General features: G+C 43.1%; 1 protein-coding gene across 1 annotated transcript in view; it reads left to right on the top strand.

Annotated features, from left to right (window-relative positions):
* Positions 1-15,565, top strand: part of TEX11 (testis expressed 11) — a 37,978-nt gene that overhangs the window by 21,981 nt on the left and 432 nt on the right. The window contains exons 18-27 of the mRNA XM_033137295.1: positions 1,286-1,371; positions 4,881-4,934; positions 6,471-6,511; positions 6,688-6,774; positions 7,523-7,593; positions 11,487-11,597; positions 12,359-12,431; positions 13,639-13,788; positions 14,315-14,423; positions 15,047-15,167. Coding sequence (XP_032993186.1) covers positions 1,286-1,371; positions 4,881-4,934; positions 6,471-6,511; positions 6,688-6,774; positions 7,523-7,593; positions 11,487-11,597; positions 12,359-12,431; positions 13,639-13,788; positions 14,315-14,423; positions 15,047-15,167 — 903 coding nt within the window. The remainder of the gene's footprint in view (positions 1-1,285; positions 1,372-4,880; positions 4,935-6,470; positions 6,512-6,687; positions 6,775-7,522; positions 7,594-11,486; positions 11,598-12,358; positions 12,432-13,638; positions 13,789-14,314; positions 14,424-15,046; positions 15,168-15,565) is intronic.

Genomic DNA, 15,565 nt, shown 5'->3' with positions numbered 1-15,565 from the left:
GATGAGAGTTGTTGCATTACAGCTACTTAAAGGCTTTTGTCATAGCCTACAGCTGCCCAGAACATAAATGTGTTTTTTATGAATATGGAGATATTTTTAACCTTTTAAAATTAATTCATCCACCTACTGTTATTTTCTATCTCATTACTCCTCTTCCAGTTAAGAGATGGTTCAATTAAAATATGTTTGATGAAGATGTTGTTTAAAAGCATTTTTATCCTGATGTTCAGCTGAAAAGGCACCTAGAGTGGCTTATATAAGATGAATAATAATAAGAAAAAACAGTTCCTGCTTACAGTCTGAAAGATATGACACACAAAAAACAAAAGGAGGAGGTTGGTTGGTTGGTTTTTTTGTTCTTGTTTTTATTATATATTTTGTGCTTGTTGTGAACTCCCCTGAGATCTGCACATGGAGGGCAGTGAGCAAATTTAATAAACAAAATAAAAAACCAGTTCTTAAAGTTATAATAAGCAGCTGGAACGAAACCATTCCAGGAACCCCTTTGGTGGGGGCAAATACAGCTGGATCATGTCTGCACCACATGGCCTCCCTCAAGGAATCCTGGGAACAGTCATTTGTCAGGGTCCTGGGAATTGTAGCGGTGTGAAGGGTGAAATGCAGTCCCTGGGATTTATTGCAGTAAGTGATAGGTAGTATGCAGTTAAGTTTTGCTCAGAGAAGATCCACTGAAATTTATGGACTCAACTTACCTCTGTTCATTCATTTGAGTGGGTCACTCTGCGTGATAACCAACTGTATTTTATGCCATGTGCTTTAAATTATGTGGCTGTGTCCGGGGTCCCGGAGCAGATCTGGCAGAGAACTCCCTGCTTCCCATCTCCCTTTCTGCTGCTTTCTGGTGGAAAGGCTGCCTGCCTGCCTGCCTGCCTGCCTGCCTGCCTGCCTGCCTGCCTGCCTTTGGATGGAGGGAGGCTTCGAATGGAGCTGAACTCCAAAAGAGCGAACTGAGTAGTCCGGTAGTTCAGTCTCTCCTGCTGCCGTCTGATGTGATACATTGCAGTCTCTCACATTGCAGCTTATATTAAAAGAATTCTGGCTTCCATTCTGTGTTTTATACTTTTGCTTGAAACGTCCCCCATGTGCATGATTTGGGTGCTCTTGTAACCTGACAGAGCTGTTTGGCTTGCCAAAACAGAAATAAAAAATATATATTTTTGTATTTAAACTATGCGTAACACCAAACAAATGATACATGTTCTTTATGTTTATATGTTATATATGTTTATATCACTGCTTAACTAACATCATTCTGCACCTGCAGAATAACCAGCATTGTGTAGCTATAAAGGCCTTGGAGTGTTTATCTCTGCACTTGGACAACTGTGGACTAATAGCTGCAAATTTTAAGTGAGTAACAAAATACAGAACTACACTCACTTCCTTTAATTGTCATTAAAATGTTCTTAGTATTTGAAATGCAACAGATCCAGTGTTGTTGCCCGAGTGGAAAAACCCTCAGTCCTGATTCATGGCTAAAATTCCATTCTTGTGTCCCAGACAGGAATTCAATTCTTAAAAGATACCCCTGATTCTTGTTCTTCTGAATGTGTTCCTGTTGGTTCCTGGAGGCTTACTGCTGGTGTTTGTCATTAGATGAACACTTCCACCAGTGGAGCTAGTCTGCTAGGGCCAGTGGGCCACGGTTCCATCCACTTCAGCCTGACCCCAGCCCCCACCTGCCTTCTTACAACTAAGGAAGGGGTGGCTTGGGCTCTGCCTACTGCTGGGCTCCATGCCTTGCACCCTAGGAGTCCCAATGGACCCCATTGGAGTTGAACAGGGAAGGGGTGCTCAGCCTCTTCTAACCAAGCAACCTCATACTTATATTTCTTTGGGACCAGAGATAACCGTGATGCTACGTTGTCCAAAAGGCCACCAAATCCAATGCACGCTCAGCCTGGGCAAAAAGGGGAAAACACTATCAGAAAAGGCAAATAACCACGTAAAAGCAACAGTTTAGAGGGTCCCGCTGCCTGCTGTTGGGGGGTGGGATGGGGGAGGAGTGTCTGAACCACAGACAAGTATGGTAGAAACATACGGAATAGGCTGCGTTGGGGGGGGGGGCAGTTGCAGAAGTTATGCCCTAAGAATGCATTCTGCCTTCCCTTGCGTGCCCTGGCATTCCTCATTGCTGAAATAGAGCCTTGTGTTGTGTTTCTGTGTTCTGGAGCCCTAAGGTGAAGTACCTCTTAGGAGCCTAGGCACATAATGGTTAGCAAAGTGCTCAAATGCCCCTCCTGTGTGATGGGAGGCCAGGTTGTTTTCTCGCAAAGTGCTCCCTTTGTGTGTGAAGTACCCTTTCTCGATGCCTACCTATTACAGAGTTGTTCCGTGTGAGCACTTAAGTGTTTACAGCATGAGGCTAGAAAGATACATCCCTGTGATATAAGCCCTTTCAGCTGAGTCATCTCAGTGGACCTCTTGAGTTCTGGTCCTCCCTGCCTGGGGTTTATATACTGGCAGTAGCATGCTGTGTGATTGAGTGGGCTTTTGTTCCTAATAATAATAAATAATAATAATTTTTATTTGTTGGTTGGTTGGTTTGTACCCCACCCATCTGACAGGGTTGACCCAGCCACTATGAGCTGCTTCCAATATATATAAAAACATAATTAAAAGGTTTCCCCATGCAGGGCTGCCTTCAGATGTCTTCTAAAAGTTATATAGTTGCTTATCTCCTTGACATCTGATGGGAGGGCGTTCCACAGAAAGGATGCCACCACCAAGAAGGTCCTCTGCCTGGTTCCCCGTAGCTTCACTTCTCGCAGTAAGGGAACTGCCAGAAGGCCCTCGGTGCTGGACCTCAGCATCTGGGCTTAACAGTGGTGATGGAGACGCTCCTTCAGGTATACTGGGGCAGAGGTGATTTAGGGCTTCAAAGGTTGGCCACCAACACTTTGAATTGTGCTCGGAAAAGTACTGGGAGCCAATGTAGGTCTTTCAGGACCGGTGTTACATGGTCTCAGCAGCCACCCCCAGTCACCAGTATAGCTGCCGCATTCTGGATCAGTTGTAGTTTCCGGGTCATCTTCATAGGTAAGCTTCCCCCATATGCTAAACTCTGCCGTGGTTATTTTTAAACCGCTCCTCATTTAGCTGATGATATGGGCATTTATTGCAACAAGGGTTAAAAAGTTCCACTGTTGAATGGGGGTCATGGATAGAAAAAGGTGCAAGCTATGACATGGGTGTGCTGCCTTCTCCCACCCACATTTCTTGACATGTTTCAGCCATTCCACTACTGGAACATTCTGCCAGTATATTGGGGAAGCTCTGCCAGCAGATCGGTTATGCTAGTAGCGTATCTCAGATTCTGCCGATGTTAGCAGGGCTTCTTCCATCAAATCTTTTTAAATATTTATACATTTTTATTAGGTTTTCACATTTTTATAAGCTTTATCTCTCACCAATTCAAACATCAAATTTCAGGGTTCTCTGAACCTTCAGACTTCCCTCCCTCCCTCCCTCCCATGGGTTCATATATTAAAAGGTTAAGTTTCTGCATCTTAAACTTTATCCAACTATTGTATATTCCTAGTTATCATAATCAATTTCACATTACAAATGTCATTACAACACTATCAATGATTTTAACTGTTTACAATGGTTTTTTAAGTAAACTACAAATTTACTCCAGTTTTTAACAAATACTTGATCCTCTTGGTTTCTGATCTTCCCTGTCAATTTCGCCATTTCTGCGTATTCCATCAATTTCGTCTGCCATTCTTCCTTTGTTGGTAATTCTTCTTCTTTCCATTTTTGGGCTAGTAACATTCTCGCCGCCGTCGTTGCATACATAAAAAAGTCTTTTGTCTTCTCTTGGTATTTCTTCACCTATTAAACCTAAAAGGATGGCTTCTGGTTTCTTAACAAATGTATTTTTAAACATTTTCTTTAATTCATTATAAATCATTTCCAATAAGTCTTTTACCTTATGACATGACCACCACATATTGTAAAACGTACCTTCTCTCTCCATACATTTCCAACATATATTTGATTTACTTTATACGTTTTCGCAATCTTACTTGGTTAGGTACCAATGGTACATCTTTTTCATCTAATTTCCTTTCAACAAACAGCACACAGTAAATTGTATTTCCTCTTTCCACAACTTTTCCCAAGATAAAAGCTGAATATTATACCCAAAATCTCTAGCCCAGTGTATCATCACTGCCTTAACTTCTTCATCTTTCATATGCCATTCCAACAATAGTTTGTACATTTTTGATAATATTTTAACCTTATTTTCCAACAGAGCACTTTCAAATCTTCATCTTTCTGTATCAAATTCTCTTTTTTTAAATCTACTTTAAAAACATTGTTTAATCTGTTAAATTCCTCTTACTCAATTTTACTTGGCCATCTGCCTCTATCAGCAATTCTTTATAGTTGGCCCAATACCCTTTCATGTTTACTTTTTTAACTGAAATTGCTTCCAGTGGGGAGAGCCACCATGGTGTTCTTCGCTCTAATAAGTTTTTTGTATCTATCCCATACCTTGTGGATTGATTTCCTTATGTGGTTCAGGAATCCTTTGTGTACTTTCGTTTTATCATACCATAAATATGCATGCCACCCAAACCTATTATCATGTCCTTCCAGATCTAATAAATCTGTATTTTTCAACAAAATCAAATCCTGCAACCAGCAAAGCCTCACAATATAGTTTCAAATCTCATCAAAATCCTAGAGCTCAGAAAGTGGATCTTCTGTATAGGATTGCACCCCTGAATTGCAAATTAAATGATAACAATGAGATGAATTGGAATGGCATGGCCTATCTAAAGGACAGGCTGATGCTTCAAGTCATAGGATTACTAAAAATAATTTGCTGTAATTTGTTTTGCCTACAGGTGTTTGGTTCCACTTATAATGCATGAAATCGCAAGAAAAGCTGGAGAGGATATGTGAGTTGGAATTCTTTCTTACCAGCTGTTGTTATTCACTTTGTACAATGCGTGGGTGAAGAAGGTTAGGTGACCAGCTTGAACTGATCGGCAAAGTAAAGATATAATCCAGTAAAACAGAATTAACTCTGTTCTGCTGTTGCATTGCCTTTTGGACCTGGTCTCAAAATTTCATCTCAGCCATGGACTCCAGATGAGGAGTGGTAGTTAGCAAAAGCACTGTGTGTCAGCCTTTGCTCTCTACCTGTGCAGTTACAGTAACAGCAACGCTCCTCAAGGCTGTTGTGAAGATGCAGTAATACGAACTGTTAATGCATTTGCAGTTGGAAGTTCTTCACTACTTTCCTAACAATGAGAGGTGAACTTTGCAAGAAAGTAGATTTTCCTGAAGGGAGGAGGGGATCCTCAAATGGGTTGTCCCTCCTCCCACTTGATCCACTAGGCCAGGACTGGGCTGTTTAGAGGATTAGATGAAGAACCCGCAAACCACAGGAGGATTTTGAACAAAGAGGCAACTTAGAGAGACCAGGAAAGAAAATAGTTTTTGGTTGAACCAGAGAAAGAGAAAGAGGCCAGGTCCTTATATTTGTTAGATCTCTTTTCCTTGATTTGTAGGGTGACCTCATCCTGCCTAACTCCCTATGCAGATCAGGTGCAAGAAGATGTATGTCATTCTTGTTGGTTAAGGAGAAATAAAGTTTTCTGGATACTTTCTGAGAGTGTATCTACTGAGAAAGATGGTCCAGCCTTCTATGAGGCCTGGTAGCCTTCCATTTTCTAGCAGATTCCTCTGATGGGGAGGCTGGGGGAGTTGTCTCCCTGACTGCAGACCCTGAGGGAGGTTTTGGGAATATTGCTGGATGCTCCCAAGGTTTGGCAGTCAAGCCCTGTTAAAAACTGGGTGCATGCATCTGCTGAGGCTTCCTTCAGCAGGCAAGTCCTACACTGTCTCAGTAGATGGGTGCCTGTCCAGTAAGCTTTTCAGTACCACATTCAAGAATCCTCTCCTCTGCAGGAAGATGTGACATTGGACCTACTGTGAAAGTTTGTTTACTTCAAAGAATGGACAGGACCTTACCTGCCCTGGGAGTTTGTTGTTGTTCTAGGCTGCAGATTTGGCATCTCAAGGACTCTAGTCTGCACTGTTAAGATGGCACAGGGCTAAATTGTTTCCTGGCTCTTCTATTCTGAGGGAGCATTGTTCAAATTTTTATGTTTAGAGGTTTTTTCCTCTCCTCTATTTTGCCTTTTATTGGCTTTTGTTCCCCTTGTTAGGCCGCTGTTTCCTGGTATGTGCTTTTGCATTTTCAATTTGCCTATCTGAAACTAGAGTGAGCTTGTTCTCCCAGTTGAGGTCAAGATATTTAATTGCGTAAGGACCTGCTTAGTGGAGCAAGTGGGAGAGAGAAGCCATCCGACATTCCTTGTCGAAAATGAACCTTCACATTAGGTCCAATATAACATTTTCTCTCTTTACTATTACATTGCACTGTTTAGAGCAAGTTTGGGTAACTTCCTCCCTTACTTCATTTTTAGAACTGCTGATTTGGAGAACCTTCTAAAATACTTGACTGCAGGTATGTAGCTAGCTGTGTTATAGCACTTCTCACTCACTTGGCAAGTGCAAAATCATTTTGGGGGGGGGGCTGGTGGAAAAAGACACCTTGTTTAGTTCAATTCCATGACAGAGGCTTGCTTAGATTTTTTTTTTTAAGTCCCAGTTCCTTTATCATTTTGCATATTCCTGCCCCAGCGTACTATAGATATGATGAAGAATTCGGAAAGGACATGACGACATTTGAAACAAGAGTCAGTGAAGTTCACTGGTTCAGGAAGATTGGTAAGTGGTAGTCTTAGGGTTTCATGGAAGCAGCTCCTGGGATTAATTGAAAGTCCCCTCACTTCTCTTAACAGTATAGAGGCCAAATCCTAGACTAGAGCAACAAGGTTATAAACTAAGGAGAATAGGGTGGAAAGATTTTGCTGCTGATGTGGTCTTAGCAGTGTATCATTAACCAAAAGGCATCACAATTCCTTCTGGGGACAGATACTTAAAAATGAAAATAAAATACATTTAAAGGGGTCACAGATCTCTCTTTCAGTCACCAAAAAATAAGGAACAGCCATGACAGAATCCAGTAGATCTGTTGCTTACATACATACGATGAGCGGTGCGGGTTTTCTTTGTGATTTTGCTCAGCAGTTACTCATGGCAACTGATTTGCATGACCTTTTTGCCACATAAACATTAATTCCACAGTGGAAATGAAGGATTCAAAAAGACCAAAAGGGGGGGAAAGGCAACATAGGTTGTGTAGCAACAATATAGTTGAAGGGGTCTCTGTGGATTTCTCTGCTTATAGTCAGAATCTTGTTTTGTGGCACAAGCATTTTAATTGACAAAATGATCACCTGTTGAAATAAGATATTGATGCCAAACTACTAGTTGTTTCAGTTGATCCTAAATGCATGTCACATCATATTTGAAGTTAATACTGAGTCTACTTAACCTGTCAGAAGAGACAAAGCATAGTTGCTGGTTTTTGTGGTGTGTTTTAAATCCAGTTCTTTCTTACTTGCTCTCTAAGCTTGGACCTTTGCTGCCCTGTCTGGTAGCTGCCTGAGACTAACAAAGGATTTATTTCTAATTTCATTCAAGGTATGTGCTTCTGCCAACATTCTTTCTGTGTGCTGCAATGAATGGTTTTATTTTCAGCTCAGCTAGAGTCCACAAAAAATATAAATGCTCTTCGGAATGTGTCACTTGGTACTTCCCAGATTTGAGTGTGTCAGTCATGTATTGTGTGCCATGTTACTGAACCGGGTCACAGAAAGCTAACAGTTGATTACTGTGATTTGGCAAGTTTGCCATTGCTACAGATCTTTTTTACTGATTTTACTGAACCATAATTAACTCTTATCACATAGGGAGAAGAGGTCCTACCAGCTTTAAGTCTTACTGCACAACTTTCACTAATACTCAGTATGTCAACCTGGAAATGTTAATATGAAAATATTTTGTTGACCCAACTTAGTGACCTGGGGTGGAATTCAAAATCACTTCTATTCCATTATGAGGATTGCTTTAACCTCTTCGCCCTGGGTTTTGACACTTAGACGTTTATTTTTAGGACCTGGCTTATTTTTTTTGCAATTTTGTTTTAAACTGTTTTTAGTATTGGCTTAATATTGTGTTTTAATGCTCATGTTGTTCCAATTGTTGCAACCTGCCCTGGGACCTTAGGGTGAAGGGTGAGTAATAAATTGTAACAATAAATAACAATAATGATGACAATAACACTAATAAACATTGGTTAGCTGGGGATTCAGTAAATGTACAAGCAGCCTTGTCATTTACTCTCAGCAGAGATCTATTTGAGGTAGAGAAGCTTTTGGAGAAGTCAGGTTGCTGTGTCCTGTTGAAGTGTAAAGGAATGTGTTGAGCTGTAACCGTGTGGGCAGCAGGCAGACAAGAGTATCCCAGCCATCTGGCAAATCCACTTGGAATCCAAATCCAAAAATAATTTTTTCAGTTCTGGTCAGATGCAGTTCTGAAGAGTTTTCTCACATCTTACGTGGGGGTTCGGTTCCAAAGGCCCCATGCATACACAGTAACCCAGGTGGACCCAGCGCCGAAAGAGCTCTTAAGTTCTCCACCTTGCTTGCCAGGCACAAGGTCACCTCAGCATGCCATCTCTGACAGCCTTGGGATGTTTGCATGAGATCTTGCAGGAACTTGGGTTGCCCCGCAAGATCTTGCAAGAGCATCCCAGAGCTAGTGCACTGAGTGAGCCTTGTGTCCCCGTCCCCCCAAGCAAAGCAGAGAGCTTGAAAGTTACTTCTGTGTTGGGTATCCCCAAGTAGACTCGGGCGAACTTTGAAGCTCTGGCTGGCTTGGTATATGGTTGAAATAGCACAGGTTAAATGCACATAAAAAAGTAAAGGCACCCCTGACCATTAGGACCAGTCGCGGATGACTCTGGGGTTGCAGCGCTCATCTCGTTTTACTGGCTGAGGGAGCCAGCCTACAGCTTCCAGACCATGCCGTTTACCTTCCCGCCGGAGCACTTTGATGTGCTTTTGAACTGCTAGGTTGGCAGGAGCAGGGACCGAGCAATAGGAGCTCACCCCGTCGCGGGGATTCGAACTGCCGACCTTCAGATCGGCAAGCCCTAGGCTCTGTGGTTTAACCCACAGTGCCACCCGCACATAAATGCTGCCAAATAAATTAAATGGATTAGATATGTTTTGTTCCAACAGCTTCCAAGTAGAGGACTGTTTGTATCGTCAGATTTTGGTAGAATCAGTGAAAGCTAGAACTAATGAAGGTTTAAGTAAACTCTGCCAAACGTGGGTATCTCTGGACTTAGCCCATGCTGGCAAGGCTGGTTGAGTGTAGCTATTAAGAAATAGTGGCTCGTCTGTGAAACCACCACCAGGGCAAGATATTTTTCTGCATTGGACAGAGGGGAGAGTTCCCATGGTTACTGTGGGCAGAGAAAGATTTAGGATTTCAGCATCCGTGGCATAGGAAAAGGGAGCAGGCAGGTTTCGGTTTCTCTCTCGAAAGTGTTTTTGGGAAGGAGAAGGGTGGGGCCAGAAGTCTGGCAGAACCATCTTGTTTAGGGAAGTTTTTAATGTTTGATGTTTTTTCTGTTTTTAATCTGTTGGGAGCCGCCCAGAGTGGCTGGGGTATAATTAATAAATTATTATTATTATTATTATTATTATTATTATTATTATTATTATTAATTATTGATCCCCTCTTGAGATTAATGCTCTGAACTCTCCAGTGTAGACCAAGGTGTAAATACATGTCCAATAAGCCATATTTCTTAAAGACACATAGGTTTCTCAATGAAAACACTGCCCTGCCTGAGCAGCTAGAACCCCCTGGAGCCTTGCTACTACTTGGCAGATTGGGGGTGGCATGCTGCAACCTTTGTAACAGTATGTATTTCAGAAAGGTGGGTTACTAGGCATAGTCTTCACAGCAACATTCAAAGTATTACAGGCTATAGTTGAGATGTTAGGATGGGCTGGTAAGTTTAGGGGAAACCACAAACATCCCAATTAATCATTGTCAAGATGGTGGTAAATCTTGCAAATTTGAGATAATTTGTTCAGATCAGCAACATCATGCCAGAGACCCTGTTTTGAAAGTGAGCTCAGAAGAAGGGGGTTTCCCAGAGAATACGTGGATCATGCTGGCTTAACCTTTGAGAAACTGTTCCACATTATTTCAGCCTCCCTAGGGCATTCACTGACAATTTGATATTACCCCAGAGACTGCTCCCCCACAGGTGGGGAACGTGGGAATGTTACCAAATTTCCTTTTTACCAAGCTGCTTCAGCATCCTATCTGTGCATCAGTGGATCTCTGCATACTGCCTATGGCTAAGAGGTGGAAGATCTTTTAATGGCAGGAGGAGGACATGTTTCATAGAATTGTAGAGTTGGAAGGGACCCAATGGTCATCTAGTCCAACCCCTTGCAATGCAGGAATCTCAGCTAAAGCATCCATGACAGAAGGCCATCCAGCTTCTGTTTGAAAGCTTCCAAGGACGGAGAGCCCACCACCTCTCATGGGAGTCTGTTCCACTGCTGAACAGATCTTACTGTCAGAAAGTTTTTCTGAATGTTTAGTCCAGGGGTCCCCAAACTAAGGCCCGGGGTCCAGATGCGGCCCACAGATGGTCCGGGAATCACTGTGTTTTTACATGAGTAGAATGTGTCCTTTTATTTAAAATGCCTCTCTGGGTTATTTGTGGGGCTTGCCTGGTGTTTTTACATGAGTAGAATGTGTCCTTTTATTTAAAATGCATCTCTGGGTTATTTGTGGGGCATAGGAATTCGTTTATTTTTATTATTATTTTTCAAACTATAGTCTGGCCCCCCACAAGGTCTGAGGGACAGTGGACCGGCCCATGGCTGAAAAAGTTTGCTGACCCCTGGTTTAGTCAGAATCTCCTTTCTTGAAACTTGAAGCCATTGATTCGAGTCCTACCCTCCAGAGCAGGAGAAAACAAGCTTGCTCCCTCTTCCCTGTGACAGCCCTTAAGAGATTTGAAGATGGCTATCCTATCTCTTCTCAGTCTCCTCTTTTCCAGGCTAAACATACCCAGCTCCTTCAAGCGCTCCTCATAAGGCTTAGTTTCCAGCCTTGATTGCCATGTTTAACATGAACTGTAAGAAGGCTTTCTTTGTCACCATGTAAACAAGGACTAGCTGAACTATTTTCAGTTTTGCTCAGAACATCAACGATTGGTTGTGAGCTTTGAAGATGAATGCTGCAGTAAATACCCGAAAGGGCTCGAGCACGCCCCTCAAGCACTTTGCACTCCAGAGCTCCTATTGCTTCTGTCCAGGCCTTTCATAGGAACCTAGGAGGGTCAGATTTGGTGGGAGCAGAGAGGTAGAAGACTTGGGCTCTGCAATGTGGAGGGAGAGTGTGAGGGGAAGTTGGAGAGTGTGTTGTGTAGAGAGAAAACCCTCTGGCATCCAAAGAAAAGGGACAACAATCACATTTCTATTAAATGTTTCCTGTTGCAGTTCTCTCGGCTTTGTCCTCCTGAGAAAACTGTTCTGCTTGACCAGAGATCATGCCTGATTATGGCTGCTGCCATCGGTCTTGAAATAGGACGGAACAGCTCTACTGACAAGGTAGAGTTTGGATGGAGTAAGAATCCTACACCCCTCCCTTATGCAAGCTCAAAGGTACAGCTGAGTTTCTTCTGTTTGATGTGGTTTGATTCAATGCTGAGAGGACAGTCACCCACTTCCTCTTTGGAAATCTTTATGTATCTGGGAATTTATATACAGTGGTGCCCCGCCAGACGAAAATAATTCGTCCTGCGAAAATTTTCGTCTAGCGGTTTTTTCGTCTAGTGAAGCGGCAATGACAGCCGCGCTCCGCTAAACGAAAAAAAAAGACGAAAATTTTTCGTCTTGCGAAGCAGCCCCATAGACTTTTTCGTCTTGCGGGGCAGCTTCCGCTAGACGAATGCCGTTCGTCTAGCGAGTTTTTCGTCTAGCGAGGCATTCGTCTAGCGGGGCACCACTGTACCACTTTTCATATAACAGCATAAGCAGCGCTCCCCCCCCCCAATAAGTTACACAATTTAAAACATCAATTAGAAACATTAGAATCACATTTGGGGGACTCTGGGTTAACTGGACTTCCTCATGGGATATCCAGGCCATCTTCCTAGCCCTTCCCACTTCACAAACCTGCACACTTTCTACTCTCTGGAATTTATCTGGAGAGTTTTGCAGCTGCATTTGAGCAAGTCAAGGAACTAAAATCCTATGTACAGAATGCAACGCCCCGCCCCGCCCCATCTGCCTTATCCAGAGAATAGTGCAACTGTTCTGGTTCAAAAGTGGAGTTTCCCCCCCCAATCATATATTTGTTTGCAAATCAGACTGAACTACTGATGGAGGCCCTCCGACACATAGAGACTTGTTGGGATATCGGGATGTGTCTGAAGGAAACTGGTGAGTTGGAGATTATGCAACAAAGTGCTGCTGTTGACAAAATATATATCTGCCCAAAGTGGGTGGGACTGTCATCTTGCTTTGTTAGATGCTGGTACAGTGACTTCTCTAGGGATGCAGGAAATACATGTAGCCCAGGAGAATGAAGAACAAAAGCACAATGCTGGAGAGCTGGGTGGGAAGGTATGAATTATTGCTGCACAAGTTTCTTGGAACCTAGGCATATTTGCTCAGAAGTCAGTTCCACTGAACTGAATACAATTTATGCCCAAGTCAGTGTTGATTGCAAGCATAGTGTCATAAGTATACTACTTATAGATGCTGCTTACAAATGTTAAGCCATATGGGGTGGTTAGTGGAAGAGCTGGAAGGAATTAAAAAAAGCTTGACCCTGAGACATACAGTGAGAGGAGACCAAAAACCTGAGATCTTTTCAGAGGTTCAAGCCTGCTTCAGATGGGAGTCACCATCTTTGAGGACTACCTGTACCCTTGGACATGCAGTGCTCTCTTTAAAATTCCTAGGACAGACTGCAGATGAAACTATTCGTGATGGAAACTTGCAAGCAAACACCTTGATGCTAAGGAACCTTGTTAGCCTTAGAATTGAAACAAGCTCCTAGCCTTTGTCTTCACTACCCTTTACAGAAGATATGTCAAACTCAAAATAATATTTTGGTGTGTAGTCTTGGCTTCCAAATTTCAGATATTTGTGTAAATATCAGGCTACCTGTTGGGTTTAATGACAAATCATCTGCCTGAAGCAGTCACCTTTTGCCACTATGTAGCAGGGCCAAGTTTGTATCCCAGGTTTGTATCTTCTTACCCACAGAAACTAGTACAGTCATACCTCGGGTTGCAATCGCTGTGGGTTGCGCGTTTTCAGGTTATGGACACACCGAAACCAGAAGTACCGGAACAGGTTTCTGCGCTTATGCATGCGCAGAAACACTAATTCACACTTTGCACATGAGCCGAATTGCACCCCACACATGCACAGACACAGCACTGTGGGTTACGGATGCTGTGGGTTGCGAATGTGCCTCCTGCATGGATCACGTTTGCAATCCGAGCATCCACTCTATAGCTAAGGCAAAGGATCTATATTCTCCTTCAGCTAAATGTCTATAGATTTAGGGGTCTGCCAACCTCAGTACACAAGCTGATTTAGCGACCAGCTAACATGTGACTCTCCTTCTACTCAAAAGGCAACCTTCCTGAAGACCCAGCAGATAAATTACTTCTGCTTTATGAGTTTGAAGCAAGGGCGAAGCTCAACGACCCAAGAGTAACCAGTCTTCTGGATAAAATATTGCAAAGGCCCAATATTGATATTAAGACGCTGGAAACAGTTACCTGTAAGAGCTATGTTTGCATTTTCTTTGCTTGGTGGGACCAAGTGTGCCCCACAGCCCAGTGAATTACTAATCTTTTGGATCTCTATGGGGCAAACTATTGTATTCATGGGCCTCATATTGCCGCAACCATTTCTTTTGCTTTCCTGTTAGTAGTTCAGCTGCAGCCTGCCTTGTAGAAGTTTTGGACCTGAGTTAGTGGTAGTGGAAGAAAGACAGGCTTCTGCCACTCTGCTTTTCAGTACTGTATCTGGCATTCCGCTCCCCGCAACCTGATTGGCAGTCTTTTGTCCATGGCAGTATTATTGCTACAGTGGCCACCAGCTGATCAAAAGAGGTGGTTGAATTTGTTTGATACCAGCTCAGGTAAACAGCAACATTTGTAGCAGGAAACATATTCAGCTTCCCCTGTGTTTTTGACTGGTGCAGTCAGCCTTTTGCTCACCAGGCAGCCTGATGTAACATAGCATAGCAACAGAGCTTCACACGTCTAAAAGTGACTCTCTTGTCTGTGCCTTCCTTTCTCCAGCGCTGGCCATGGAGCCACCAGCTTACCACCCTTCACTTGCCAAGAAGGCCCTCAAAAAGGTTTTGACTATTGTTAGCAAAGATGAACCCTTTGATGGACTCACTTTCAGGTAAGGATGAGCTACATTAAGGGCTATGCATCATAGCCAGTGGAATCTCAATGTGATCTTCTTTGCTTCCTTGTTTACAAGTCCAGGGAGTGGAACTGACTGCCAGCTTTCTACTTCTTAGCCTGTGTTGCTCAAATAGAACTCGGCAGGGGAGATGATGCACACAAAACTAGAGTTAGTTGCCTCTACCTGTCATTGGTTCTGGCTGCACCAACTGTTAAGTCTTCCTGACTTCCTGCCCTTTAAGTCCCAATGGGTACCTGCTACCACTTACCGCAGCTGTTTTCTTAATGAGATGGGCTACTTGTTATAAGTGATGTCCTTGATGAGGCCCCTTTCCTTACATTCTTCCCAGTAAAGGAACCCACCTGCATTCCTTCCTCCATCTGAGTGACCCACTTGATACCACTGGGTAGTGAAGGCCTCTGCCTGGGTGGCTACACTTCACCCTTTGAAGAGGTTGGAAGTTTGGAAAGGAATCTACTGTCCCCTTGGAAAAACTTTTGCCACGTGTAGCTGTGGGGAGGAGTGTCAAACTGACAACTGCTTTGCAGATGAACCAGAAGGGCATTCTACACATGCTTGCATTTAATTCTCTTTCCCTTTTCTTTGTTGATATTCAGCAAATGTATACATAACTTGATTCAACTTACTCTGCCATCTGATGTGGCTGGAGCAGATGCATATGCACTGGAGGAGGCACGGGCCTATTTTGAAGAAGCTCTGAAGACTTTGGATTGCATGGTGAGTTGAGGAGGAGGATGTGCCATCAAAATTATTTCCACATGCTGCTTTCCTGGTAATGACACTTGGACTGGGAATTCATAGCTGCCAGGGTTTTTCTTCCTGAGTCACCTGTGCGCTATAGACCTTGCCAGGTCTAAGTAATGATATATGGCCCCAGTATCTAAAAGGTTTGGGGTGATTGACAAGCACCGTTTCATGTGGTTGGGTCAGGGCTTGTGAGCTGAGCCATTCTGAGCTGTGACCCAGATCCTTCTGAACCGAATTTTGTCTGTAGCCAACGCAAGTGCTTTGGAAGCTCAAGAAATCCTGCCAGATTTCCTCAAAAGCTATTGTGCTGCATCAAACTCTCATATTCTTTCAGTTCCTACTAGAATTACAGCCTCAACGTAAAAACC

The sequence above is a fragment of the Lacerta agilis genome, chromosome Z (assembly GCF_009819535.1).
Source record: "Lacerta agilis isolate rLacAgi1 chromosome Z, rLacAgi1.pri, whole genome shotgun sequence".
Classification (NCBI taxonomy): domain Eukaryota; kingdom Metazoa; phylum Chordata; class Lepidosauria; order Squamata; family Lacertidae; genus Lacerta; species Lacerta agilis.
Note: the sequence above shows the minus strand (reverse complement) of the source record. Positions and strands in the feature narration are given on the sequence as shown.